Genomic DNA, 27189 nt, shown 5'->3' with positions numbered 1-27189 from the left:
GTTAAAATTGGTATTCTCTGATGCCATTTATAGTAACCTCATCGGTTATTTAGTTTTTGAGGAACTCAAGAAGTGCACCTCTTGGTAAGTTTGCTGTAAGCATTTCTACAAAATAAGCAAAAGAAGCATCAAACGTTTCATGTTAGACGCTTGTTTATACACATAAAAGTTGTTTGAAGTGACAGTGGTCAGTCTATATATGATTATGAACAGAGGAGGATGCAGCCGAGGCTGGTGAAGTCGAAGTTGCTATTATCAAAATTGCACCAAGATAAAAGTGATGTAAATGCAAAAGTTGCAATAACATAGACCTCATTTGTAGTTTCTTCAGTTATTTGTTATTGCATTGGTGGATAGAACCCTTTGCTTCAGGGTGCTCCAAACATATCGCAACTTGTAAAAGGTTTCCCAGGTTGAAGTTCTTGCTCATGTAGCTTGCATACAGGAATTTCAGATCTGATATATATATATATATATATATATATATATATATATATATATATATATATATATATATATATATATATATATATATATATATATATATATATATATATATATATATATTTGTGTGTGTGTGTGTGTGTGTGTGTGTGTGTGTGTTGGACTAATTGGTGTAAGAATTTTATTTGGCTTTCAAATGGTGAAACTAACCTCCTCTACTGGACAATGTTGGCAGTTTTGGGTCCCTTGGCTAGGACAATATTATGATGCCAACCATTCTTTCTTGTCCTTTGCAGAAAAGCAACAAGTGAAATGATGTGTATGCATTGTTTGAAGGTTCAACCAGTTGGTCCAACTTGCAGTACACCTTCCTGTGCTGGATTCTCGATGGCGAAGTATTATTGCAATATCTTCAAGTTTTTTTATGATGAATGGTTGATGACTCAATATTGCATTTCTAATAGCATTTTGGCATTAGGAAAAATAAATGTTCCTTTTTTTTTTGCTTTACTTTTCTTTTATGGAACTTCCCTATTTGACTTATACCTAGTGTTAAAGAACCATTTATTTATCTTTTTCATGTTTATCTTGAGCATCTAGACATTTATTTGTGCATAAATATAGATTGCTTTAAGGGAAATGTATTCTTTTAAACACAATTCTTAAACCTCTGCATATAAACATTTTTCTATATAGTTTAAACTTCCTTATAGACAATAATAGTTGTGTCCTATGCACAACAACAGTCATCGTTCAATTCTTGAGAATCAATTATATGAACTACTTAAACTAGTAAGTGAAGATCTCAATTTATTTTTGTAGGTGCCCAATTTTTTAGTCAAATGAAGTAAGTGTTAAGGTATGAAAGAAAACCCCACAGTGTGGTTTTGACTTCTCTTTGGAATTGACTATCAGGAAAATCAACTGTTGTGTTTTGTGCAACCTCTTGTTTCCTATAGGTGTCATTTCTGGGTCTCAAGCTGAAACAATTTAGTTAGTTAATCATTTGTTTCTAGTTATTCAAGACTCAAAGGGAATTCCATGTTGGAACTCCTCGGTGTTCTCGGCTCTTGTTTTGTCAAAATCCTTAGCAAATTATAGTTGTTCCTGATCATTGAGCTTGAGGTTTCATGCACAACTATGATTCCTAGATTGCCTGTGTAATGATAAAATATCATTTGTAGAGGTTATCAAGTGATATTTGCAAGAACAAACCCTTACAGATATGATCTTGCATTCAGTAATGTCTTCACAGTTCTCTATGTGAAAGTCTCAGCATCACATGTCACCTACTAACATAGATCATTAGTAATTAGCATAATGTGTTGTTTCAGCCAAAAATTAATAAAACTAAGATAAACTTTAATCAAATCGATAAATGATATGAAAAGACTTGAGTCCTCTAACAAACAAATCTACATGTTTCAAGTAGCTAATCCTGTAATTTTTATTTTTCAGAAATGTGTACCACTGCCCATTAGGCAACTTATGTTGTGTTGGAAAAGGACTTGGCATAGACTTCTTTCATTGCATGACATGCAATTGTTGCTTGGGTATGAAATTGAAGGAGCACAAGTGCCGGGAGAAAGGTCTAGAGACAAACTGTCCGATTTGTTGTGATTTTCTGTTTACATCAAGTGCAGCAGTAAGAGCTCTGCGCTGTGGACATTTCATGCATTCTGCATGCTTCCAAGTATGCCCTTTTTCCTGTCAAGTATCTTTTGTTTTTCTTTGAGGCTTTATTTGTTAGCTGTTAAGTTGTCCTGCATGTTTTTTATTCAGGAAGTTGGTTGATAATGAGCTAACTTTTTTGTTTCTGCCTAGGCGTACACTTGCAGTCATTACACCTGCCCAATTTGCAGCAAATCCTTGGGAGACATGGCCGTAAGTTATCAGTATTTCTTCCAAGATTAAGCTTTTTTTTATATGTTTGTAAGCATAGGTAGTTTCGAAGGATTCATTGTATATGTTGATTATTTGCAAGAAAGAAAGGAATGATTTTGCATCCACTCAAACAGATGAAATGACAAATCCCATAGGCAAATAGGTGATAAGATTATGACCTATCCTTTCTTCATTCTTTCCTTGTGTTAAACCTTAAAAATCTCCATGTTATGTCTCTACATAGTCATTGAATCCCTTTAAACATACTAGTATTTCTAAAATGGTCGCATCTTAACTCATCCAGAATTCTTATTTGATTTGATCATCTGATTCAATTTAAGGATCACCATGAAAGTTATCAATTTCTCTAGTATTCTATTACTGACTATTTTAGTCCCTTGTCTGAAACTGATTCTGCTTCAGATTAGGCACAAATTTCTGAACCCTTACTTTTTGGGATCACCAAATTCAATCACTGATCCTGAGTTGATTATAGCAGCCTGAGCAATGATCAGCCTTTCAAACTAATTTTGGTCAGTGTCGGTTGATCCCAGATTGATTTCCAGCCAATCCCGTTGATCCCAGCTCATCTTTGTCTCATCATGCAGATTGTGACTGATTTTTGTCAGATCTTCTTGTTTCAAAGAAACCATTAAACTATTGGGTTTGTTTGTCTGGCTGCAGAACCTATCCTCATCCTGAGCTGCCAAACCTATCCATGTCCTAAATCCTATGATCAATCTTGAACCCGATCGGAATCTTGTAGATACTGCTGCAATTTTTTAATGAAATCCATATCTACAATAAAGCCTATATCTGATGCACTTAGTTTCATAAATTTTCACCTACCTGATTTTACGTTTACAAATTATGTAGATCCTCTTTCTAATTGTTGTATCAACTAACTTTAACATGTTTCCTAGAAGTGTTCTTACATCTAAGTGGTGTTCTAATCTGTTCTTTATTCCATGGAGCATGCAACGATAAAGATGCTATTCATTATTTCAAAGTGACAATTTAGCCCCAAAATATATTTGGTTCCGGTTCATGTTTCATGCATGATCAATCAAAATGTAGCTGGTAAGTTAAGGCATCCTCCTTTTCAGGATGAGGGCCATCTGTGAAAAGGATGTGATAGTAAGCATGCCTAGGGCGCAATTCTTTCTAGTATCATGCATAATAGCTATATTAGAACACAACTGAACAAAAATTTACAAGGGTACAAAATGGAAATTGAAAGAGTGCAAATATTTGCTAGAGCATGCTTGCTATACAGCACATAATTCCTTCAGCTTTCATTTCTTCTAATTGGAAATGGTTGTGCATTTGTTCAGGTGTACTTTGGCATGATTGATGCCTTGTTGGCTGCTGAAGAGCTTCCTGAAGAGTACCGGGATCGATGTCAGGTATCAAACAACTATCTTGAGACCCTACATAATACTGAACTAATTGCTATTTCGTAATACCCAGGACATACTATGTAACGACTGTGGCAAAAAGGGAACATATCGCTTTCACTGGCTTTACCACAAATGTGGTTTTTGTGGTTCTTACAATACCAGGGTGATCAAGACCGACACAACCAGTTGCTTCACATAAGATTAGTGCAGGAATCCCCTTGTTTTTGTTCAATTTTTTTTTTCTTCATCTGTGTAAATATACAGTTAGGAGCAACTTCTACATCTGTGCTGTAGCACTCATAGTTCATAGCCTATCCCATTTTTTCACAAATGCAGCAAGGGGCAATTATTTGCATTTGAAAATACTTGTTTTGCCTACTCTGGTCTTTAGTCTTTGTACTAGTGAGGCCTCTCATTTCTTTTTGATCCTCTTAAAAAGGAAGATGATGGATGTCCTCATTCCACAGTGGAAATTTTGATCAACAGGAGAGTTCAAATATCAATGGGTTTACTTAGACATAGTTGAATCGGACTTTGGTGTTTATCTCGTGACATTATGTTGTCATCGAAGCATCAAACGCCGATGTTCTCCATTCACTCTGTGATCTGGTAATTCATCATAGCGAAGAACTCTTTATATCTTTTTAGTATTCTCTCCTCTCTAATTTGTTGTATCATGAAATAGTGAGTGCCCTTTTGGTGTGCACATTTTAACTGTGTCAACAACATTGGATGCCCCTGCTTCTGTTCATTGTCAAGGCCAACTTAAATCTGATTGATGTATGGTTGGTAGATTATGGTGGTGCATGAAGGTTTTCAAGATGCATGAACTCATCTCTCCTGCTTACAGTTTGGATTGAACAGCAATTGGGTTCCCTAATGAGTGACAGTCAGCTCATTGTGTCTACTTCACAGTGTAGCATTTTTGTTGGGCAATCTGATGTTGTCTGATATTTACCCTGCAAGTAACATCGTTTTTTCTCTAAGCAGTGAGATTATCATCCAGTCGTATGAGTGTCGAAGAAAGAGAAATGAGCCAATGATTTCTCAGGTGCTGTAATTTGCTACCCACAGGCTTCTGAAATAACCAAGGTTCTCAGTTCTTTTCTGGCAAGGGTCTCTACAACCAGTTCATTCATCAGTAACTCAAGCATGGCTTCCTCCATCTTCACTCAGCTCAAATCCTCCAATCTTGAATGCTGACAAGTCTGTGTTTAAATCTATGCCAGGCTGATCACATCAAAGTTGAAACCTCCCCCAGGCATTGCAACACAGTGCAGTAGAAACTGCTGTCTGATGAATCCAAGCACTCACAAGATGGATTCCCCTCTTCAGCAAGCACATGACCAATAGTGCATCTTGCTCTGCTTCCCCTCCAAGCACCTCTGACAATTGGGAAGAACAAACTGCCACTCTGCTAATCCGAACGACAACGAGGTTTTTTTCTCTGACAAAAATTTAGCATCCGGGTCTGCGTTTGCGGTCGATATGCAACTTGCAGATGACTCACTTTCCTGTTCTTATTCTTGTAAATTGTTGCAGGATCTCTCTGTGGAACCACAGTCTGGTCTGCATCCTAGAGGAAGAAGGAATGCAGAAGAATTCATTAGGGTTATCCCATCTCTAAATGTAGAGATATAGATGGGCATATCTGAACACAGATCAATAGCAGCTGATGGTTCAGACTTCCTATGAGCAATCAGTGAATATACACAGAGAGATGGAACTCAGGAAAAGAATCATGTCTCACCATTTTGGATGATGCAAGCAAGATTTGTCACACCTGATCTACATTTGGGTTTGCAGCTATCACTTGACAAAAGCTGAACATGCAAGATAAAGATATAATCCGCCTTTCTCATCATCCTGAAGAAAATGATGACCGGAATGATTTGTCTCAGTACAACTTTGCCTACAAGAGTAGTACAACATGCAACTTTCAACCCATCATTTTGCCACATGAAAACTGTCTTCAACAGAGGTTTGTACATCTTTCAGAAATAAGCATGAATTATTCAGTTTTTGTCACTCCCGGATAATTAATTGATGTCCAGCTGCCTTTCTATGTCTTCATGAGTTTGAGCATCATGTCTCTTAGGGCTGCTATTTTTCTCAAATCAACATGCATGTAGACCTGTGTGTAGGAACATAAACCAAATTGATGCTTAAATTGACTGTTTATCATGTAGTTGTTGCCTTCAGTACTCTACCAATCTTAAATTGTTGCCATCAGTATCCTATCGATCTTCATAAGGAAACATAGAGATTGATTAAATCTTACTTCAATGTTTCTTTAGTTTGTTTGGTGGATGCAAGTGGTTGTTTCAGTAACCCAATGAGAATCACATCTCTTCCTCTTTCAGTGCCTACATCTTGACATCCAAGTGAATGTGTACATGTTTGTTTCATCATGCAAAAGTTTCTACAGTTTTGAAAGTCATGGTCCACAATGCAACATGAAAAGGATAGGAGAAGAGAAAAATGTCATGCGCTGACAAATTAAAAGGCAGACTGGCTGTCCTCTTTGATATCCAAATTAATCTTGGATCTAGAAATCAACCTACTCTCATAAAATTCTCATGGTGATACCATCAGTATTGGATTCTAATCATGCACAGAATTGACATCACTATATATATATATATATATATATATAGATAGAGAGAGAGAGAGAGAGAGATTTGTCATAATATAGATAGCCAAGTCCCATAATGCAACATGAAAAGGAAAGGAGAAAGAAAAATGTGATTGGTAAGTGACAAATATGGGTTCATAATGCTATAGAATTGGAGTTAGGACTTGAAATTATGTATCAGACTTATCCTCATTCTTATGACTGATAAGTAGTGTGAGGATTGAAGCATACTTTGTTTTACTTAGAACTCCATGGGGAGTTAGGGCTTGAAATTGTCAGTTTAATCATGTTTACATCTGTATTTACTTTTGCTGAAGATTACAACACTGACTCTTTTTGGTTTGGGTTTGAGATCATTGGCTTCAAGTGGTGTCCTCAGTTGAACTCAGGGTTTGTAGTCTTGATTAAAGGTTAAAAGTAGTTAGTTGAGTTATCCTAATTCCATCAAACTTGGATAATCCTTGTCTCTCTCTTCATGTCCCTGATGTCAACTGCATTGACTAAAATTTTCTATTTAGAGAGAAATGCAATTAGACCTTTATATCAACAAAAGAAATGAAATGTTTGTTCAAACCCTCTCTCTCTCTCTCAAAAATATCAATTGCATGACAAAAGGTTTGCTTTGGAGCCTCTATCAAGGGTTCCCACTGATGTACAAAGACCCAAAGGTGATGCAGTTTCCTAGTGATAGAAACGGCATGCAAATTAATCATTGATGGTGATAGTACATAGATGATGTGTTTTGTTCATAGGTGATCAAATGATCTAATTTTCTCAATGGAGCCAAAAATTACCCAATATTCAATATCCTTTGATTATGACATTTTGACAAATATCAGAATGAATATTCATTCACAAGAGGGGGAGAAAAATATTATAAATGGGGAACCCTCCAACGATGATGATAACGTAGATTATATTTCCACTCTAAATGTTTCACATGAAGATTCATATATATATATATATATATATATATATATATATATATATATATATATGTGGGTATCAGTTGATTTGGGTTAGGCATTGGAATGACTTGGTTGGAAATACTCTCAACAATAGTCTTTTCTTACATGAGGAAACACAAAGATTTAGTTTGATACGAGGCTTCCATCATCGACCACAAGGATTCGAGATCTAAAGATATCAGGTTGACTTAGTCATTGGAATGAAAATACTTCCAAAAACAATCTTTTCTTACACAAAGATTTTGTTTGATACGAGATTTCCATCATCAACCATAAGGATTCAGGGATCTAAAGATGTTGGATTACCTTCAAAATTCAGATTGATGATCCATTGTTGAACCAACAGGACATGGCATCATTTAAGGGTTCATCATTTTGGTGCATGATTTATGGTTAACAAAGGTTTGAAGAAAACTGTTGTTAATGTAACAACTGTTGGACTCGACAATTTGAAACTTTGTCGTAATATAAAACCAATGATCCTAAACCAAACTATGGTAACCCAAATCACAACCATAATATGTTCTAAGTTCCACCATATATTATTGTGTAGCATGTAATAATAAACTTTGACTCTGAGTTCATTTATACGCATATATGTATATATATATATATATATATATATATATATATATATATATATATATATATATATATATATATATATATATATATATATATATATATATATATATATATATATATATATATATATATATATATATATATATATATATGCATACGTTGATAAGCTCACCTTCATTTCCATCTCCCTCCTCACCTCTTCTACAAGAGTGAGTGAGAGGAGTTCGTAAGAGAGAGCGAGCGAGAGAGAGCGAGAGAGAGATATGGCAGGGATCTGTGAGGCCGCCAAAGCCGCCACCGGTGGCAGCCCACGACTGAAGCTGTTCGGGTTCCATATGTCTCACAAGGAGGAGCCCGCAGGCGGTGGCGCGCCGCCGGTGGTGTCGGAAGCCGCCTCCTCTTCTACCACCGTCGCCTCATGCGCCGCCTGGGACGGGAGGAAGTACGAGTGCCAGTACTGCTGCCGCGAGTTCGCCAACTCGCAGGCGCTGGGGGGCCATCAGAACGCGCACAGGGAGGAGCGCCAGCGGCAGAAGCGTGCCCAGCTGCAAGCCCGAGCTGCCCACCACCAGCGGAGCCCGCGTGCCATCTCTTCGGTGGCTCAGCCGGCGATCTATGCCGGGTTCTCGCGCCCCAACCCGCCCCACGACGTGCTGCATCACTGCGCCGCTCCGGGCTGGACTTACGTTGCCGACGGCACTCTGACCGTATCGCCGGCCCCACGTGGGTTGGACGGTGGCCCCGAGGCATCCAGAGACGTGGACCTCCACCTCAGCCTCGCGCCGGCCCCACGCGGGTAGGACGGTGGCCCCGAGGGATCCAGCGACCTGGACCTCCACCTCAGCCTCGCGCCGGCCGGGTTGTGACTCGATCTCGACTCGGCCGGGTGGTCCGATCTCTACCATCCTCCTCTTCTTTTGCTGGGTTGACCGAGTACGCTATAGATTTGTTTAGCCTTTTCCTACACTTTGTTCAGCGTCTTTCTCAAGCATTACTACGCTCCATTCCCACTGGTGTGTCTGTGTGTGTGTAGATTTTTTATTTTTAATTCAAGGGATACCTAATAATTTTGATAAGTTATATTATACACCATATATGTTACATTTGATCAACAATCACATCCTTTGATTTAACTTAACGTCCAAAAATAATGATCAAATATCATGATTCATATTATCGATCTGTATCATGATTCATCTTATCGATCTGTATCGATGAACCGATCAACTATCAGTACAATATATACCAAACTAGTACAATATATACCAAACTAATCGAATCGTATCATACTGAACGTACCAACAACACATAATACAACCCCCTATCGAATCGATACATACCATAGATACCAAATAAATACCAAACGATACGCTATTATAAGACAAATCTTGATATAAATCAATATTAGTCAATTTAACATTCTTATTTTAAATCTATTGTGCAAGGCTTTGAAGATTTTGGTTACTGAACTTGCTGTGGAAACCAAACCAATAAACCTAACTACATCAATAATCATGCGCTAATATAAAACAAAATTATTTCAACAAATAATCCATCAAATTTAACCAACAATAATTGTATGGGTACATGGCATGGCAAGAATTTAAGACTGAAACTTTGTCAACATGGTAAGTATCAATAAAGAACGAGTTTAGTGCAATAATGCTACTGTCAATATATCATTAACCATGCAACATTAGATATGTATGTTAAAAGCAATCGTTGTTGCCTTTTCCCACTCGATTGTCTAAACCCTTGTACTTGTGAACAGGACTAGTGTTGTACATGAAGAGTTTTGTGTCTCATAACTCGAGAGCATGGCAGTAAATAGAACTGGATAACAGGGACAAAATGAAAACTGACATCACAAATCACCGGGTGTTACAGCAGGCAAACTGACATTTTCTTGAACCTAATTCAAAATGTATGCACAAGAGGCATCTGTTTTACCTCATTTACCTCCATGCTAATCTAGTCGGAAATTATATAAACCATTCAACAGATGCACACATCTGATTGGCATTAAATCATGAATCAGAAATCAAGCACTACATCCTACAGCATTAAAATTATGAAACTAGTAACCTTGCAGTGATGGACAGCCTCTGATCATCTTTCTGCTGCTTGAATCCATTATTCGGATTGTGCCTGCTTATTAATTCTTGAGAACAGTACCAAAACATGAGTACCAAATAAATGGAAAACGGACCTCATTGTATTCGAAATGCATGTAATTGAGTCGCACTGAAGCCAGTTTACTACTTTAACAGATACAACAGCCAGCAAAAAATTTCGAGTGCAAATCTCTTTTAACACTAGCCCAGTAAAAACAGAGGACTCATGAATGATGAGTGTTCCACAGGCTTCAGGAGGGTAATGATGCATATGTGAGCAAACAATGAACAGTAGCACATTTACAAATGAATATTGCACTATACTTATCAATTGGGGGGATGAAATGCTTAACCCTTCTTATCGGAACGGTTGAGGTTGAGATTAAACCATTTCTTTTTGTTTGATTTATCTTTCCCATCAAAACTTCCATCCTCTGCTGGGCTATCCAATCTACTATCATCGTTTGGGATTTTGCTACTGCTACCAGTAACACCACTAGAATTGATCATGGTTCGCACAGTTGTAAATGAGGAATGTATCGTATCTCTTTGTTTCAGCAGTTCATCAACCTGGAGGAGAATAACATATTCATCAAACCAGTACAATCTCTCACGCATTTGACAATGCAAGTATTGATGCAGCAATGTTACATTAGAAAGTAAAGAAATTAAAATATAACTCAAAAACTAAAAAAAAGAAAATATCTCCCAAAATAGTCCACAATATACCGGATAGATGAAGTTTATTTTACTTCCTCAAACTAATAAGATACTAAACTAACAAATCACATATCTTTAAGTCCCTGGTCTACGTTCAGAAATAATGAACAATGAATGAAAAAGAGATGGATAAAAAATCGATAGCAGGTTTAGAAACCTTGTCATGTGGTAAACCATGAAGATATAGATGGAATTCTCAATAAGGTTAGACAAAAAAGTCTTGGACCACGATCAGAACCTTGTACAATTAAATTTCAACTGCTGAAGATTTGACCATTAAGCAACCATCTATATTAGAAACATAGAGATCCACCAATAAAATATATGTTTATAGATAGGGTTCCAGATGTCATAATTGAGGACCATAACATTAGGAGATGCATCCCTAGATAGAAAATATCATATCTCTGTTGTGATAATTATTATGATTAAAATTTGTTCAGAAACAAATATAATAGAGTCCACTCATTCAGCAGTTTTCATACAGATTCATCCAGATTAACTTTTTAACAAAAATATTTCTGATCCAATCTGAATAAACATTACTGTCTACCACTCATTCAACAGTTTCCATACAGATTCATCCGGATTAACTTCATAAAGTGAATTCTAAATCAAGAATGATGATATAGAATTATTTGAGAACTTGACACTCAACGGGCCATTCCAAATTAAACAGAGACCAACAACAACTGAGAAAATTTTGTTATAATGATGGAAATGTATTAGTACGGAAGATACATACAGACTGCTTTTCTTGGTTGTATTTGTTTGTCACTTCTTGAAAGCGTGCCAGTGCCTACATAAAAAAGCAAACTAAAGTTAGATGGACCATGACATGCCACCTCCATTTTGATGGACATTATCAAATAAAATAACCTACTTTTCTATACTCTATTTCAAACTGGCGCAAATCATTTCTCTTTGCCAAAATTTTAGCCTCAACCTCTTTAAGTCTCCCAGTTGTATCTTCATAGGATTTTGCACACATAGCTTCAATGGTATAGCTAGCTGGCTTAAAAAAATTATCGCCTGAAAGAACCAAGTGAGGTGAAAAAAATTCATTTGAATTTGTCATGTAAATTAGACCATAAAACGCATGAACAAAGAAGTGTTAGTGAGACGAACCATAAACAGCAAATATGTGGGTTCCAGGTTTTAATTCGGATACTTCACAAGGTTGTAGACCTTCCAATCTTTTGAAGAAAGCAGCCTCCGGATCTTTAGCCATTGCTAACTACACATAAAAGATTTAAGATTCAAATGCTCATACACATCATACACCACATCCACATCCACTTTTTGTCTATGATCACAAATTACAACCAAGAAAGCCAGAGCTAACACACCGCATTGACTGTTGAATCCATCCGATACACCTGAAAGTGTAGAAAGTACATCCCTGCAGATGTTACCTTGCCAGTCTTTTCACTATCTTCCTGGTGATACAGAAAACTGAAATTATAATGAACGGAAAAAGCCCTTTCTGTACACTGAACTCATAACGCAACATATCTTCCTTGTTATAAACTCAAAATATAACTTATAATACCAATTTTGGGGATACAGAATATCATAATTTGTAAGAAATAAACTGCAAGCTTTGTTGTGTTGTATGAAAGATATGACGTAAATTTGTTATTTACCGCTCAAACTAAAGGAAATAACAACTTATTCATAAGGTCAGAGTACTATTTGAGTAAGATGGAATTTCTACTGCCTCGATACAAACCCATAATCAGAAAGGATCTTTCACGCTATTAAAGAAAGAATTTTACTAACTCCCACCGAGTGGTGATGCATCTTGCAGGTTTTATGTACATCATTTGGTTGATTAAAAAGTATAGAACTTGTATTTAGTATCATAAATATCACTAATCAACCTTACGAGTTAAGTGTCTAATGAGACCATTTCACTAACAACTGTTTAAATTTAAATGACTAGATGCTCAAGGGTTCCCCATGCAGATTATTCGCTCTTAATTAACCGTTTTCAACCATATTAAGAGGAAATAAGAGAATTAGTAGAGAATAATTGTTACTAAAATAAACTCATTGATCCGAAGATTAGTAGAGATAAAAGAATTCATCAGATATATTTTAGAGATAATCAGTATAAACAGAGAAAGTAAATGTAAACAAAACAAATAAAATTATAAAAAGAAGTGCACACAGAAATAATAGAAGGAAAATCAGAAATTATAACATTACAAAACCAAGTTACTTAAAAATAATGCTCAAAAGCAATCTTATACAACCAAATATTAATGTTAAATGTAGATGAAAATAATACAAAATAAAGAAACTTACTCAGGGACCATACATACAGTTTTAAGTTTATTCAATGAATAATAGAATTGACTAGTGATTTAAAAAGGCGCTCGGGCGCTCGCTTAGGCGCTCGGGCGAGGCAAGGCGAGGCCCGAGTGCCTCGCTAATCTGCCAGGCGGCGTGCTTCAAACAGGCGCCGCCTGGGCGCTCATCCAAGCCCAGGCGCTGGGCGCTTCGGGCGAGCGCCTGGGTTAACCAAGGCGACCGAACTAGGATTTTAGGTCTGGTTCGGTCCTGGTTCGGTCTCTGATGGTTAGTTGGTTCAATCGAACCAACTAAAATCGATATAAGTGAGAACTCAACCCTAACCCTCGCCGCTGCCGCTCCCGATCCCGATCTCGCTGCTCGCCGCTGTCGCTGCTTGCAAACGGTGCCGCTGTCGTCGCTCGCGCCTCCCGCTACTCGTCGCTCCTGCTCCTGCTGCTCGCCATTGTCGCTGCTCGCAAATGTTGCCGCTGCTCGCCGCTCTTGCTCCCGCTCCCGCTACTCGCCGCTGTCGCCGCTGCCTCCTTACACTCCGCTGCCGCTACCGCTTCCTCTTTTCTCAATCAGCAGGCTCAGCACCCCCTTACACTTCCTTCTTCTCCTTCTGTTAACAGTATACTGTTAATATTGTTAGGTTTATTTAAAATTATTAATTTTCAATACTGTTAATAGATTTTCTTAATTTAATAACATATTTTAATTTAAAATTTTAAATATTTATATTTATTAATTATATTATATATTTTTATATTTTAACGTCTCGCTTTGCTCGGGCGAGCACCTGGGCGAGCGCCTAGCGCCTCGGGCATTTGTGGACCTTAACGCCTTTTAGCACCTAGCGCTATTTAAATCACTGGAATTGACACAAACCAAAACCTAATTTATCTACTATGGACCAACTTATACGTAAGTCAACCCTATGCTGCTCATTAAGGAAGCAATATTTTTCTATAAAATCATGAACCACCTACATGTACCAGCATTATGCAGAATAGGTTCATAAGCATACAATTTTGTTTCAGTATAAAAATGAAAATTACATTCCTAGCAAAGAGAACAGCTAAATATGATGTGAATATCTCAAATGCGAGTAATCAGTATGCTTGATCAAAGGCAAAGCCAAATTTGCCCCCAAAAAAAACAATTCTTACGGTTGCTTCTTTATTGTAGTTTATAGAACAAACCCATTAAGTTCCATATGATAATGAACATTCAACATTCTTTTTGTACCTTTCCAAAAGCAAGATAGACAAGGACATCTGTTTTGTACAATGATAAAAGCAAGAAGAATTTATCACAATCACCTGTAAAGCTAATCCATAGCCACCATTTGGTTCTTGTTCAAAGTAAAGTAGCTGTGACAACAATGAAAAATCCAGAACAAAGTTAACCACACAAAAGCATACAAATTTATGTTCAAATGAACACAGGAAATAACTGGATAAGAAAAAAGTTGCATCTTGTCATCATGCAGCAAATCTATGTTGTTTAAGTAAGTTAATGTCTTTTTCTCACCTTAAATTTACTTTGGGAAGCTGAGATTACTCTGATAACTACCCCTGCTTGTGCTTGATGATCATTAATTGTAATGCTAAAGAAATGTGCACATTGCTTTTCAACCTGCATCCACATGGAGAAGATTAGGAAGAGAATAACATTAAATATGGCTTCATAGCAAGATAAAATTAGAAGAAGAACCTTTCCATTGGATGATGTTCCAAGAGGAAGTGGTCTAACTGTAACAGTTCCATTTAGAGCTTCTTCCAGAACATTAGCAGCAATGGTAGTTTTGATAGGAACACCCAGCTTGCTAGGAAATTAAAAATGATGATGGACTTAGAGGGACAATAATATAAACAACCAAGTCAACTCAATTTCAATATCACCTGAAAAGTGCCGCAAACATGGTATTTACAGTTCCAAGGTTGGACAAGTCAATCTCCATATCCATGTTCTCATTTTCCAAAGCCTAAGACAGGCAAAATGTTGTTTTAGACCGCTCATCGATACACAAGAAATAAATTGAAGGTTAAAGGATTTGAAGACCTGAACAGCAGATGTTATTCATGACAAGGTCTAGAAAACTTATCACTGCTGGTTATGGGTGCAGGCAGACCAAAAGTGGGAATCTAAGCTAAATAAAAGAAAAACACAACCAATATTCCAGCAGTTTTCAAAATCTCGAAACAACAGAGTTTTTACAGACCAGTCATCACAATCAGGATTCACTTGAACCAGTGCTGGAGCCACAAATCTCAGCGTACCTGGCTTACCAAGTATTTTAAAATCACTCGACGCTTATTTATGCCCATCAGAACTGCTCACAAGACTATCGATATCTTATGCTCCACATTGTATCAATCTAGGGTCATAGTATTGGCTACTCACAAGTGAAAACATGCTCCACATTGATCTCTACTGACTCTCAGACACCCCAGGGCTTTAAACAAAGATAATTAGAAAGCCCATATCAGTTACTCCCCCAACTAATGATCCTGAAACATCTCAACGTTAAATTTGATAAGGAAGACCAGAAAAAGGACAAAAGTGAAGAGAACATAGGAGATGAGTATGAAGAGGGAAAAAATAATGAATTTTTAGCTTAATTTCAATGAAAGTTTTCAATTTAGAACAAGCCTTGTGTTGATAATGTGCCAACACACAAACAAGCCAATCAGCATATATGCTGAGCCAACCCAGTGCTATGTTAGTGTCGCCCAATCTTTGTCATGCTGGTTCTTCCCATGTCAACCTAGGTTATGAGCTGAGCATGGCCTGACAGGGGCCCAGCATAGCCAGCTTGTGCAACACTAATTTCCAATACCAATCCTAAAATTAAACCCAATGTTTTGAATGATTTAGCAAACCAATTTATATTGGTTACAATAATCTTCAAAGCAGCACTAGGTGAAAATAGCAATGAGAAAATTGCGATTCAGAATAAGGGTTTTTTTTTTCCTGCATATATACCCAGGTGAAGTTGCTTTTCATTTATCGTATGCACACACTTGCAAAGTTTCTTGTATGTATGCCTCACCAGTCACCATAACTAGGTTTGGTTAACCCAGTTCCTAAAAGTTGGTCAACCTTTAAAATTTAATCATTCACTTATGAAATACCAACAATATCTACTACAATATTCTAACAGTTGAATAAAGCAAAAGTGCACCTAGTATTTCTGTCCATACCCTGGAGAAAATATAGTAGCATCATAACATTTAAAAGGGACATTACACTTCTCAGCTAAAAATGTTCAAATATTTTACCAATAGTGGACTAGTTTGGGGCAGTGGAAGGAAAGAAATTACTATAAGAGAGAAGGAGAAGGGACTATGCATGAGACAAGCAATTTTAAAGAGGTACACACATTTTATGACATTTTCATATGGCTATCAAAACATTTAAATAACTACTTAAATCAGACACCAGCTTCAAATTTATTGCATGGATTACAGTTAACAAAAATGCTATTCGTTTAAATGGAATCTCTTAATACAAGAGTAAAAAAGGTTTTGTTTCATCATTCGTGATTGACTGGACACAATAATATCAATTGTAACAAGTGCCTCTGAACATAAGTGAGCTTCAAGTACTATTCTCTGGTTGCTTGTGATTGCTTGAAGCTCTAACTAAATGTGACAGTTCTGCTATTTAACTATACAGTCATTTGAATTTGCCAGTTACCTTTATGGATAAGTATGAAGTGAATAAATAAAGTAATAAAATAAAGATAACTGATCATATGCATCTGCTTTTGTCCATTCATCAACCTGAGTTTAAGAAGTACAATACAGTCTTAGGTGCCATCCATTTAAAGTACGAAGTCAAGCATACAAGCAACTTGAAGACATGACATTGAACTGAGCTACGGTTGACAAACAATATAACATAACTAAGAATGAGGCTATTCTAATCAAGGAAGCATATTTCAGTAATGAAACCTGCTGATCACTCAGGCTAGTACTTATAGCCAAATCAGGTGGTACAGTATCCAGGAGTGAAGGAAAAAAAACAAGAGGAAAATGAAGATTAAGAAATGGGATACTTCAATGGGGTCCATCGAACTTACCTGACAGTTCCTCTTCTCCCTCTTTTTGGGCGTTGGGCAGAAGGGGAGGGAGAGTAGGGTCCTGAGGGACATGGCAAAATGAGATCTAAGGGTGAGTTATCAAATGTGTTTCATGTCTTTTGAGCTACTTTGGTTCCAACTAATTGGTGCTCAATCATTCCTGACCTAGACTGGCTATCAAACAAACAAAAAACAATAACAAAGCCGTAAGTCTCAACTATTTAGGGTCAGCTATATGGATCTTTTTTTCGCTATTGAGATATGACACCCCTCAACATTTTAACCATCTTATTTTTACTTTATAAATAATATCTTCATCGATCTCTCCATATCATTGAATAATTGATCCAAAATATCTAAAACTTTTACTTAACGGAACTTTCTATTCATCCAACTTAGATATATTCTCCTGTCTATTCTTAGAATTACTAAAATTACATCTCATATATTCAGTTTTAGTCTTACTTAACCTAAAACCTTTAGTTTCTAAGGATTGCCTTAGTAGCTCAAGTTTATAATTAATTTCACTTAGATACTCATGTATCTCAACAAATAACATATACTAGAGAGGTCTATCATGTAAGTGATCAATAAGTTCATCCATTATCAATATAAAAAGATAGAGACTTAATGGAGATCTTTGATGCAATCCTATATTAATATATTCTCTTGACTTAACTAGCTCAAGGGGTAAAATGTGTGATCAATGCATCCCGAATGTACTGCAGAAAATCAGATGGACTACATATTATTTTCCTGCTAGACTGGCGCATCACAGTCTAATTTATTAATTCTAATCACTTAAAATCTTATAAACCAATCAAATTTCCATTTAATTATAATTGAATGGACTAAGCACACATTAATAGGCCTAGCATAGGTCATTGCCCATAATGTTGGTGTACATTGGTATCCATGTACACGTCTATGCCAATATCATGTTGTATGTATATGCAATACCCATCTTTTGTTTCTCCATTACACTCAGGTAAATAATCTAGGAATAAATTAAGAACTGAATTAGTATTGTGAAATTTATGCTCGACCTCAAAAAGACAATTACCTCGAAACCAGCAGTATCATATTGCCTTCTTTTCTCTGGATCCGACAAGATGCTATAAGAATATGCAACTTCTTTGAAAAGTTCTGAAGCTTCAGGGTTGCTTGTGTTTTTATCAGGGTGGTACCTATATGTATTAGAAACCACAAAATTATTTAATATAAGTAGTAAAATTTAATAATATTTGTGACAAAATACTATCTAACACAATATTGTCGAGCATTTAGGAAAACATAATCATTACCCATAAACGAAAAAGATAAATTAACTAAATTATAGAGAATGTTTATGCAACAATGATCCTCAAGAGCAAAAATATATATAACCATAACCAACAATTCCCAAAATTTTTGGTTGGCATCTGAGGCTCATCATTGAAGATTGCAACTTTTGAGATTATGTGGCCAATATGTGATACAAGATTTCAAGTACTAACATGCCATTTCTATATTCAACCATGTTTTATTTGCCATCTACAATTATTTATTTAACTTAAGCCGCTCCATTAATCATACCTACCTGAAGCTTTTCTATCATGCATGCAGGAAGCCATATAATAAGGGTTCAAAAGTTTTTAATCATATGAAACTAACAGAGTTCCAGACATCACTGTAATTTTATTCGAATATGGTTTTGGTTTCTTTTCTCAGAGCACTGGCTCATGTTGACCATCATCTAGAATCGTGTGTATTATTAGCATGGCAGGGTAAAAGCTATTGCCATCATAGGTGTGTCAGCAGAAGCAGTCAAAAGGAAAAGAAAGAGAGAGAGAGAGAGAGAGGAGCAAGAAAAAATTATATACAAACCTTAGCTATTCCATGAGCTCACGAATCATGGCATGTTACTGAGAGTAGCCAAGGGGGAAGAAGAAAAGGTACAAGGCAACATAATCAGAATGGTAATGCTAAAAATCTTGAACTACAATCATATGAGGCGGTGAAGTTCGATAGCAAATCTGATGCTCGGATGTCTAAGATGCATGTGAACCCGACAGTGAAGAGTCTATGATTCGATACAGAGGCTGGAGCTATAATAAACAAATTCAATCATTAACTAGGTCGCTAGAATTTATGGTTGCATATTCAGATCTAAGAGGGTGGAAAGATTCCTGCTTTTCACATATGATCTTCTGCAAGAACATACCGCATGCACACTATGTTTATTGCATTCACAGTAAGTGCCTTTCGCATGTGTTTATCAATATAAGCAGAATATTTCATGGAAAGAATTTTTTTTTTTTGAATTCAAGAAACTGCGAGCCCTAAAATGGTAGATAAAAGAAACAAGAAGTATCAAAGTAATGGAAAAGGTAGAATTCAAGACATACTTGAGGGCGAGTTTCCTGTACGCAGATTTGATCTCCTGGTCAGACGATTCTCTCGTGACGGAGAGCACCTCGTAGGGATCTCGACGGACGGCGGGCGCCGAAGGGCCTTCCATCTTCCCCGACGACATCTTCCACGCTCGATTCAGCCCCCCTCTCTCCACGCACACCCCCGCTCTTTCGTTCACCCTCTGCCCACCCTTTGTCCCCTAAGCTTCCGCCCTCCGACCTAAACCTCCATATTCCACGACCCAGCCGTACACAACACGCTCACGCAGCTACCGGTAAAACAACAAACAGATCTAGCGCCGAAATGCTCACGGGTGAATCGAATGCTAAGATCGTCTTCCTCGGGCGAGGGAAGCTATCGATCGATCCCTATCGCTCCTATGATTCGTGGGGATTGGAGGAGTAAGATCGAAGCGACCGGCGTTCTAATTTGGAATCCGAAGGAACCCGGTGCCAGGAAGAGTAAAAATTAATTAAGGGCAACAAAATTTCTCCTACCCACCGGAACGGTACCCACCTTCGCAGCCACTTTCACATCCGATAGAGAGTGGGTCCCTCGGATGACATCTCTGGTGACGAGTCAGACGGGTCGAACCAATGGTAGTTTGGAAGCGGGTTGGAGAAGAGCTGCGCTTTAAGGGAAGGAGAATTGGGATCTGGGCTGGGCTAGGGGTGTGCGTTGCACGTGAGCCTGATCACGGTGCCTTACTTGGGCCTTGCGCTACTCGGGCACGCATTTCTAGGGATGTGAATGGACTCCGATAACCCGGTTCCCGAGGCCGGATCCAATTCGTGTTTCGGGTATAATGCATGACCCGTTCAAGTCTAAGCCGGACTGAGTCCGGAATTAGATCCGAAAACAACAGATACAGATATATTATCGGGTCGAATTGTGAGAATATATTGACAGATAAGCGTCGGATATTTGTGGAATTAGATCCAAAATAAAAACATTTATTTTGCTTTAATATTTGTGGAATTAGTGATAACCATCGGATGTGACTTGACCATGAAAGCGCGTGCATGCATGAACGGTCACGTCACCGCAACCAACGCTGCCAGTCGCGGTCTTCGACGACGGGCTCGGCGTTCAAGTCCAAGTCCAGACGGATCGGGTCCTCCGCCGCCGTCCTGCAACCACTTGCCGCCCCATCAGAGACGACGACGCCGCCATCTCCGATAGCCTCGAAGTCCTCCAAGGTGAACCTCGGCCGCCACCTCGCAGCCGCCTTGGCTTCCTCCTCCTCTCCCCTCCTCACCTTCTTCTTCCGCTTGTTGTCTCGGCGGTCGCCTCCGCCAGCGAAGCTCTTCGAGGCCGCATGCAACCGCCGGAGAACGGAGAAAAATTCATCCACTTCTTCGTCGGTTACCTCCCGGTGCTCTTCGTCCCCGCTTCGGCCTCCAGCGGCGCCGCCCTCGTCGTCTCCATCCTGTGCTGGCTGTTTCCTCTTTGTCATCTCCTCCATTGGACCCAAATCAGTTTGCTCAACTCATCAAGGTGGCGGTGCTTTTGCTGAAGCCTATATAGATAGACAGATAGACAGAGAGGTTTCTTTGAACGACGGTTGGGTTGACTTGTGTAAATTATGCCGCAAATTATAATGATTGACCAACGTTGACTAAAGCCAATTCTACACTAAAGTTATTATATCTAAATTAATTCATTAATTATATATATATATATATATATATATATATATCTCTCTCTCTCTCTCTCTCTCTCTCTCTCTCTCGTGCAACGTCATCAATGGGGAAGGGAAGACCTCAAAAGAACACCAAGAAAGACCAAAAGCAAGTCAAGGTCTACCCAATAAACAAAGGACATTAAACCTGCCATGACTTCCTAACCTACCTATCTTATGTTCTTAATCTTCATGGCTCTTGAAACTTCTATTTGTGCTTTTTAAACGTGGTTTTTAAGGAGAAAAGAATAATTATTAGAGATATTAAGAAGATATAAAGAGTCGAAGAGTTTGTATGTGGCATCTACTGATTTAAGCATCAATTTCCATGTCAAGAACTAATGAAGTTTGTTGACCATTGGGGGTTTTAGGAAACTACAATGTTAGGAAATGCATGGAGAGAGAGAGAGAGAGAGAGGAGGTTTGGCTCCCATATTACTTCACTAACATAATTAAGCTTTAAATTTTGATTTTTTTTATCAAATAGATGAAAGATGAAGTAAGAATATAAATCATTTCATGTTTCTATTGATTTAAAATATGAACTAAGAATATAGTTGCAATTATTCTATGAATGTTAAGGAAAGATAAGAATGATGCCAAGTTTAATATGAACTATGAATGTTGTTAGTCTTATAATTGATTATAATTACTCATCTTAAATTGAAGATAATCAATGTGGTTATCTTTGTTAAGTGGCTTGATCTGAACCGTAAGATCATGCGATCTTATGATCTACATCATAATTTCGATTATCATGATCAATATCCTTTCTTCGATATAAGTACGTAAAATATTACGACGCCGATCCATGATTCAAAAGAAGTTGATTGCAATGCAATGAAGCAGTCTATCAACATCTAGATCATGTGAGACATCATGAGATCGATTTAGACCAACTTTAGACCTCCATTGGCTGAAACAACAGCAACTCATCCATAAAATAGTTTGTGAAAGAATAGTAGGATGGATCAGATTAGGTTTACTAACATCATCAAATACACAAACACAGCTAAAAGCTCTTTTGCTTTCATTCCAAATTCTTTCACTCCAATCTTTTTGGCCAGCAACACAAGTTATTTGCAGTGTTTCATACTGATCTAATTTTTTGTCATTGTATTTCTTTAGATTTAGAGTGTTGAGAACAAAATCAAGATGCTGTTTGGAGAGTTGAGAACAGTTTTAAAGGGATGTAGGGTTGTGGCACTTCCTATCACATCACTTGTGCCAGAAAGCTGAGAGAAGATGGCAAAGAGGGTTTTGTGGCCTTTAGGGCATTGGACCTGCACACCTTTTATCAGTTAGCCAACCTTGGCATGGTCTACTCCCTTGTTTTGGTATCCATGTCTTTGTCATCTCTTTCAGGTCTCTGAACTCAACCCTTTCCCTTTCACATGGTTGCAGGTCCTTTGTCTTTGCTCCCCTTCTTCCTTGGGGTGGCTTTTCTCAAAAGAGATGATGTTTGGCTACACTTTTCTTGCCACTGAAACTTGTTGACTGAGGAAAGCAGATGTGTGACTTGTGGCATACCTTCTTTCAAAAAAGGCAACCATTTTGATGTCTTCAACAGTCATAAAACACTTTATTATAAAAGTTCACAGACCTGTGCATATAACTTAAGAGACAAAGATGATCAGTGCAATCAAAGCATCATGAGCATGTTTTGCAACTATTTTAACAAGCAATCTGAGCACCCAATTGAAGAACTCAGTGCCAAGTAGAAATTTCTGAGCAGAAAATGTTTACTTAACTTTTTATGGAATTATTAATCCAAGCAGACTAATGTTTCCTTCTCTGAGTGTAGAGTTGACATCTTCATTTCAAACAGCTTTGTTGTTTGTGTAAATTTAGCTGTCCATTGATGAGTGCAAGGAAAAATGAAGTGAAAGAAAGACAATGACTGCTCATGGGAGCCCATGGGAGACATCCTTGGAACTGATGGAGTTGTATATTGTGATTAACTATAACAATGCAGATATGGATAGATTCACTCTTAGTTTATTTATGCTTCTACCATAAACAATCATTCATGTTCCTCAAAGTTCATCAACTCAAATTAATTATCATTTGCTCAGAATGTGCTACACATTGTCTCACATGGGCTGTAGATATATCTTCTCCCTTCTGTCATCATATCCCTTGCACCAAAAGCATGGGACAAAGTCTGCCAGTATACCCCAAGTTTGACTCTCTCTCTCTCTCTCTCTCTCACTTAAGCATGATAATTAGTGCTTGGAACCACCCAAGCTCAAACTCCTAACCCTATAAATTAAACATAGGCAAAGCAGCTATGAGAGAGAGAGAGAGAGGTGATAGGACAGGATGGCATTGTACTAATAACTGCATGAAATAAATATTCTGGACAGGCATCAGTGTCAAACAGCCCAACATTTAAGCCATTCAGACCAGCTTTTTTCTTACCAGCAGAAAAGAAAAGTGAAGAAACAAGAAGCAATACCACTGCATACTTCATCACATTCCCTCCCTCCCTCACACCCCTGCAGAGATCCCCTCAGAACTCTGCACCCTTTACATCACCACACAGCTGCTGGTGTTCTCATCACTGAAAAGATGGTCACCATAACCACCACCAGTTTCTGGGTGATGGTTGGCATGAGGACTCCTGTAGTAGGGATGGGGATATGGATAGGGATAGGGATTGTAGTAGGCAGTGTAGGGAGGGATTTGAGGTGACCTGTTGTACATCACTTGGGGCTGCATGTACCTGCTCTCATTCATCAGCATGTTGTTGCTGAGCCCTCTCAGGTTCATCATCATGGAGGAGGATGGCTGGTTCTGGTACCCCGGTCCCAGTGAGTTCATCATCAGGTTTGCTTGGTTGTTCACCCCAAATCCACCATTACCAGCTGCAGGGAAACCTGTGGAGAAGTTTGCTCCTGGTTGTTGCTGAGCTTGATGTGCTCCCAACCCACCGCTTCCACCAAGTCCTTGCAGACCTGCACTTGGATTGTTACCACCATTGCTCATCTTGTTGTTAGGTGCAGCAGCGAAGCCTTTAGGCTGTAACCCAGCCGGGCCCTTCAATCCAAAAGCTTGGTTTGGGTTTCCTCCACCCTTTCTCGCTCCTCCATTGTTGCCATTCCCACCTGGATTGCCATTTTTCTTGGTGGCTGCTGCTGCTGCTGCTGCTGCTGCAGCGTTGTTTGCTTGCTTTAGCAGATTAAGCTGCTTGATCTTGTCACCAATGAATCCAAGCTCATCATCCTCTTCGTCATCAAGATCATCATCGAATTCTTCGTCGTCGTCGTCGGAGCTCGGAGGCTCGATGCTGCTGTGCTGGTTCTTGAAGGCTTTAAGGCCTTGGATGAGGGATTGTTGGCCTTTGTTGTTGCTCTGACCGCCATGGCCTTTGTTCTTGTTGCCCCGATCCTTTCCTTGATGTTGCTGGTTGCACTTGGTACTCTGGTTGCCGGGCTTCTGAGGCCACAGCTCTGCATGCTTGCCTGATCTGGCCAGCTTCTTGATTAGAGAACCGGAGTCCACGTTGCCTGAGACTGTGACCTTCTGGTGCTCTGCATCTATGCTCACAGTGTACACTCCTGATGCAAGAGGCAAACGGAGTGAGAACGCTTCAGCTCTTTCATGCAATTCTTTTTTGCTGGTTTAATCAAGATGACACATATCGAACAGATCCGGAGACACAACAAAGCAAAGATTATACTCTTCACAAGTCCCTACAAATGGGATGATCAGCATCGAGCAGCATAACCCCAGGAAACTGTGGAACATGAATGACAGATCTCGAAGGGTACCACTAAATATCTCAAACAAGTGACAGCAAAAGAGCATCTAAGAAAATTTTGTCCTAGTAAAGGGGAAAAGGTAAGCATCAGTCCAAAGAAAGATCCAGCAGAAGAAATTGGATAAGAGTTTGATCTACATATACAGGGGGGCATCTCAAGCCTTCTTCTTTCTTCGTGTCCATTTCAAGAGGAAATAAGCTCCACCACCACCACTACACATGACTGCTTCTTCCCCAAGAGAAGAAAAGAAACATCAAACCAGAAAAAGAAAAAAAATTACCTTCGATTCTCTGAAGAAGTTTCTTCACCTCCTGCTTACATCCATCACAATGTATGTGTACCTTGAGGATCACTGTCTGCAACAACCAAGCCACAAAACCCCTCAGCTGCCTTCACATCACAAGAGAGAGAGAGAGAGAGAGAGAGAGAGAGAGAGAGAGAGCACCTGGATTTTAAGGAGCTTAAACTCTTCACCTTTGTTCATCTCCCCTGCTGCTTCAGCTGATCAGTCCAGGAAGCTTGAAACACAAGTCACTGAGCACTGAGAAAGAGAAGTTGAAGCCACTGCTTCCACTTCCAAAAAGTGGGAGCTGAGATGACGGAAGGGGGAGAGTGGGGGTTTGGTGAGGCTTCTCCTGCAATATATTCTCTTCACTTCTCCACCATCTTCGGCATCCCCTCATTAAACACCCACATGGCTTCGGGCTGCACCTCATTATATATGTCATTGAGGAAGCTGTCTGCCATGGCTTCCTTCCTGGGAAAAGCCATCCAACGGCCAGAACAAAAAGTGTGTGTTGGAGGAAAGACGATGTGATTTCACCTTTACACTAATAAAATTAAAATAAAATCGTATATATATATATATATATATATATATATATATATGTGGCTAAAATTTTAAAAAAATATTTATTTTCATATATAAAATCATTTTTTAAAAAAATATTACTCATAATTTTCATCTCCCTAATCATGATATTCATGTAAATCGTCTTCTTCTCCGCTTCGTTATTTCACTCGTGCTTCCTTCGTATGTTCTCCCGTCTATCGTATCTCAATATTATTAAATTTTTTTAACGTGCTTCCTTCGTATGTTCTTCCGTCTATCGTAACTCTACTATCATTATAGGAATTGATATTCAATTAATCTTTTTTTTTCAAGGAAAAAAATATTTATAGAGATAAAAGACCTCATCTTTACTCTATTTTTTAATCAATTTATCATACGTTTATCTTTTAATAATAATAATATTATTATTAGTATTATTATATTAAAAATATATTTTAATATTAAAAAAAATCAAATTATGCATCTAATAGAAGTCTCATGTGTTTTTTTTAACTAAATTTCAGTACACTTGATCTTGAATTACTCTAAATGTTGGTTTAAGTTGAATTAGTTGAATTAGATGTATTGATTCAATTGGATGAGATGGAAAAAAATAAATTACTGATATTTTCATCTTATATTATAAAAGGAGGAACACTAGTAAAGTTGAAGGACAAAAGATTTTTCTCAAGAATTGGGAAAAGAGAAGAAAAAAAGAAAGAAATAATAAATCTCACTTCTACTCTTTTATTTTTATTATGTGAGCAATTCTATTTAACATGGCTTGTCATGCCAATTGCATGGCTATCCTTCAATCACATCAACAATGCATGGGCCCATATTTGCCTGAGATATTGGCAGGTCAACCATGCAAACTAGTATGGTTTGACCAACTATCAACATTTCATGAGAAAATATGATCCAACATGCATTTATTATTTTTCTTATGAATTAGCACAATAAAGACCAAATGTAAGCTTTAGACCAATGCCATATATTTTGGCACAACAAAACATAAGATTAATCATATTACCATGACAATTTTGTCAACGTATATAGTCTACAATTTTTATGTTCGTAACACTAAATATGAGCCTTATGGACGAAGAAAATTTGTTTATACACGAACGGCAAACAAATCGATTGGCTCAAAATATTTCTAATCAAAGTTAGAAAAAATAAATAAATTCATCACATATTTAAATGCTTGGAATTGTTGATGTATGTGAAAATAATTTTATGTACTCAAACAAGAAAATATAATTATAAATTGATCGATAAATTTTATAATAAAATATAAGTATGACAATATGTTAGACTTAACTCGACATTGTCAAATTAAAACGATCTTATTAGTTTTTCCGAATGTCAAATGATTTAATG

The 27189-nt window shown here is 37.8% G+C and overlaps 5 protein-coding genes across 6 annotated transcripts; 2 read left to right on the top strand and 3 right to left on the bottom strand.

Moving 5' to 3' along the window:
* Window positions 1–576: 576 nt before the first annotated feature.
* On the top strand, window positions 577–5975 carry LOC135588662 (zinc finger protein BRUTUS-like). Of its 2 annotated transcripts, XR_010476395.1 has the most exons (7): window positions 577–839; window positions 1903–2137; window positions 2269–2328; window positions 3663–3734; window positions 4719–4820; window positions 4958–5165; window positions 5271–5975. XR_010476395.1 is itself a non-coding variant. In XM_065080888.1 (5 exons), the coding sequence occupies exons 1-5, from the start codon at window positions 757–759 to the stop codon at window positions 3925–3927; spliced, it is 579 nt and encodes a 192-aa protein (XP_064936960.1). In that variant the 5' UTR covers window positions 577–756; the 3' UTR covers window positions 3928–4083. The 2 variants fall into 2 exon arrangements, 1 of the variants encoding a protein (XP_064936960.1); XM_065080888.1 differs by lacking the exons at window positions 4719–4820; window positions 4958–5165; window positions 5271–5975 and adding an exon at window positions 3799–4083.
* Window positions 5976–8179: 2204 nt separating this feature from the next.
* On the top strand, window positions 8180–8716 carry LOC135680436 (zinc finger protein GIS3-like). Its single transcript, XM_065194317.1, has one exon. The coding sequence runs from the start codon at window positions 8180–8182 to the stop codon at window positions 8714–8716; it is 537 nt and encodes a 178-aa protein (XP_065050389.1).
* Window positions 8717–10109: 1393 nt separating this feature from the next.
* Window positions 10110–19962, bottom strand: LOC135588660 (chaperone protein dnaJ 15-like). Its single transcript, XM_065080887.1, has 11 exons — window positions 19523–19962; window positions 18199–18322; window positions 14953–15035; window positions 14765–14876; window positions 14582–14686; window positions 14371–14421; window positions 12100–12189; window positions 11879–11987; window positions 11634–11782; window positions 11496–11549; window positions 10110–10600 (listed from the first exon to the last, which is right to left on the bottom strand). Exons 1-11 carry the CDS (start codon window positions 19648–19650, stop codon window positions 10379–10381), a joined length of 1227 nt encoding a protein of 408 aa, XP_064936959.1. The 5' UTR covers window positions 19651–19962; the 3' UTR covers window positions 10110–10378.
* Window positions 19963–20568: 606 nt separating this feature from the next.
* On the bottom strand, window positions 20569–20994 carry LOC135680435 (protein NIM1-INTERACTING 2-like). The gene has a single exon (XM_065194316.1). The coding sequence runs from the start codon at window positions 20992–20994 to the stop codon at window positions 20569–20571; it is 426 nt and encodes a 141-aa protein (XP_065050388.1).
* A 2544-nt stretch (window positions 20995–23538) lies between these two features.
* LOC103995760 (heavy metal-associated isoprenylated plant protein 32) lies at window positions 23539–25650 on the bottom strand. Its single transcript, XM_009416448.3, has 3 exons — window positions 25420–25650; window positions 25255–25330; window positions 23539–24770 (listed from the first exon to the last, which is right to left on the bottom strand). Exons 1-3 carry the CDS (start codon window positions 25456–25458, stop codon window positions 23740–23742), a joined length of 1146 nt encoding a protein of 381 aa, XP_009414723.2. The 5' UTR covers window positions 25459–25650; the 3' UTR covers window positions 23539–23739.
* Between the last annotated feature and the right edge of the window lie 1539 nt (window positions 25651–27189).

The sequence above is a fragment of the Musa acuminata genome, chromosome BXJ1-8 (assembly GCF_036884655.1).
Source record: "Musa acuminata AAA Group cultivar baxijiao chromosome BXJ1-8, Cavendish_Baxijiao_AAA, whole genome shotgun sequence".
NCBI classification, from domain to species: Eukaryota; Viridiplantae; Streptophyta; class Magnoliopsida; order Zingiberales; family Musaceae; genus Musa; species Musa acuminata.
The sequence above is the reverse complement of the archived record's forward strand: the minus strand, read 5'-3'. Positions and strand labels throughout refer to the sequence as shown.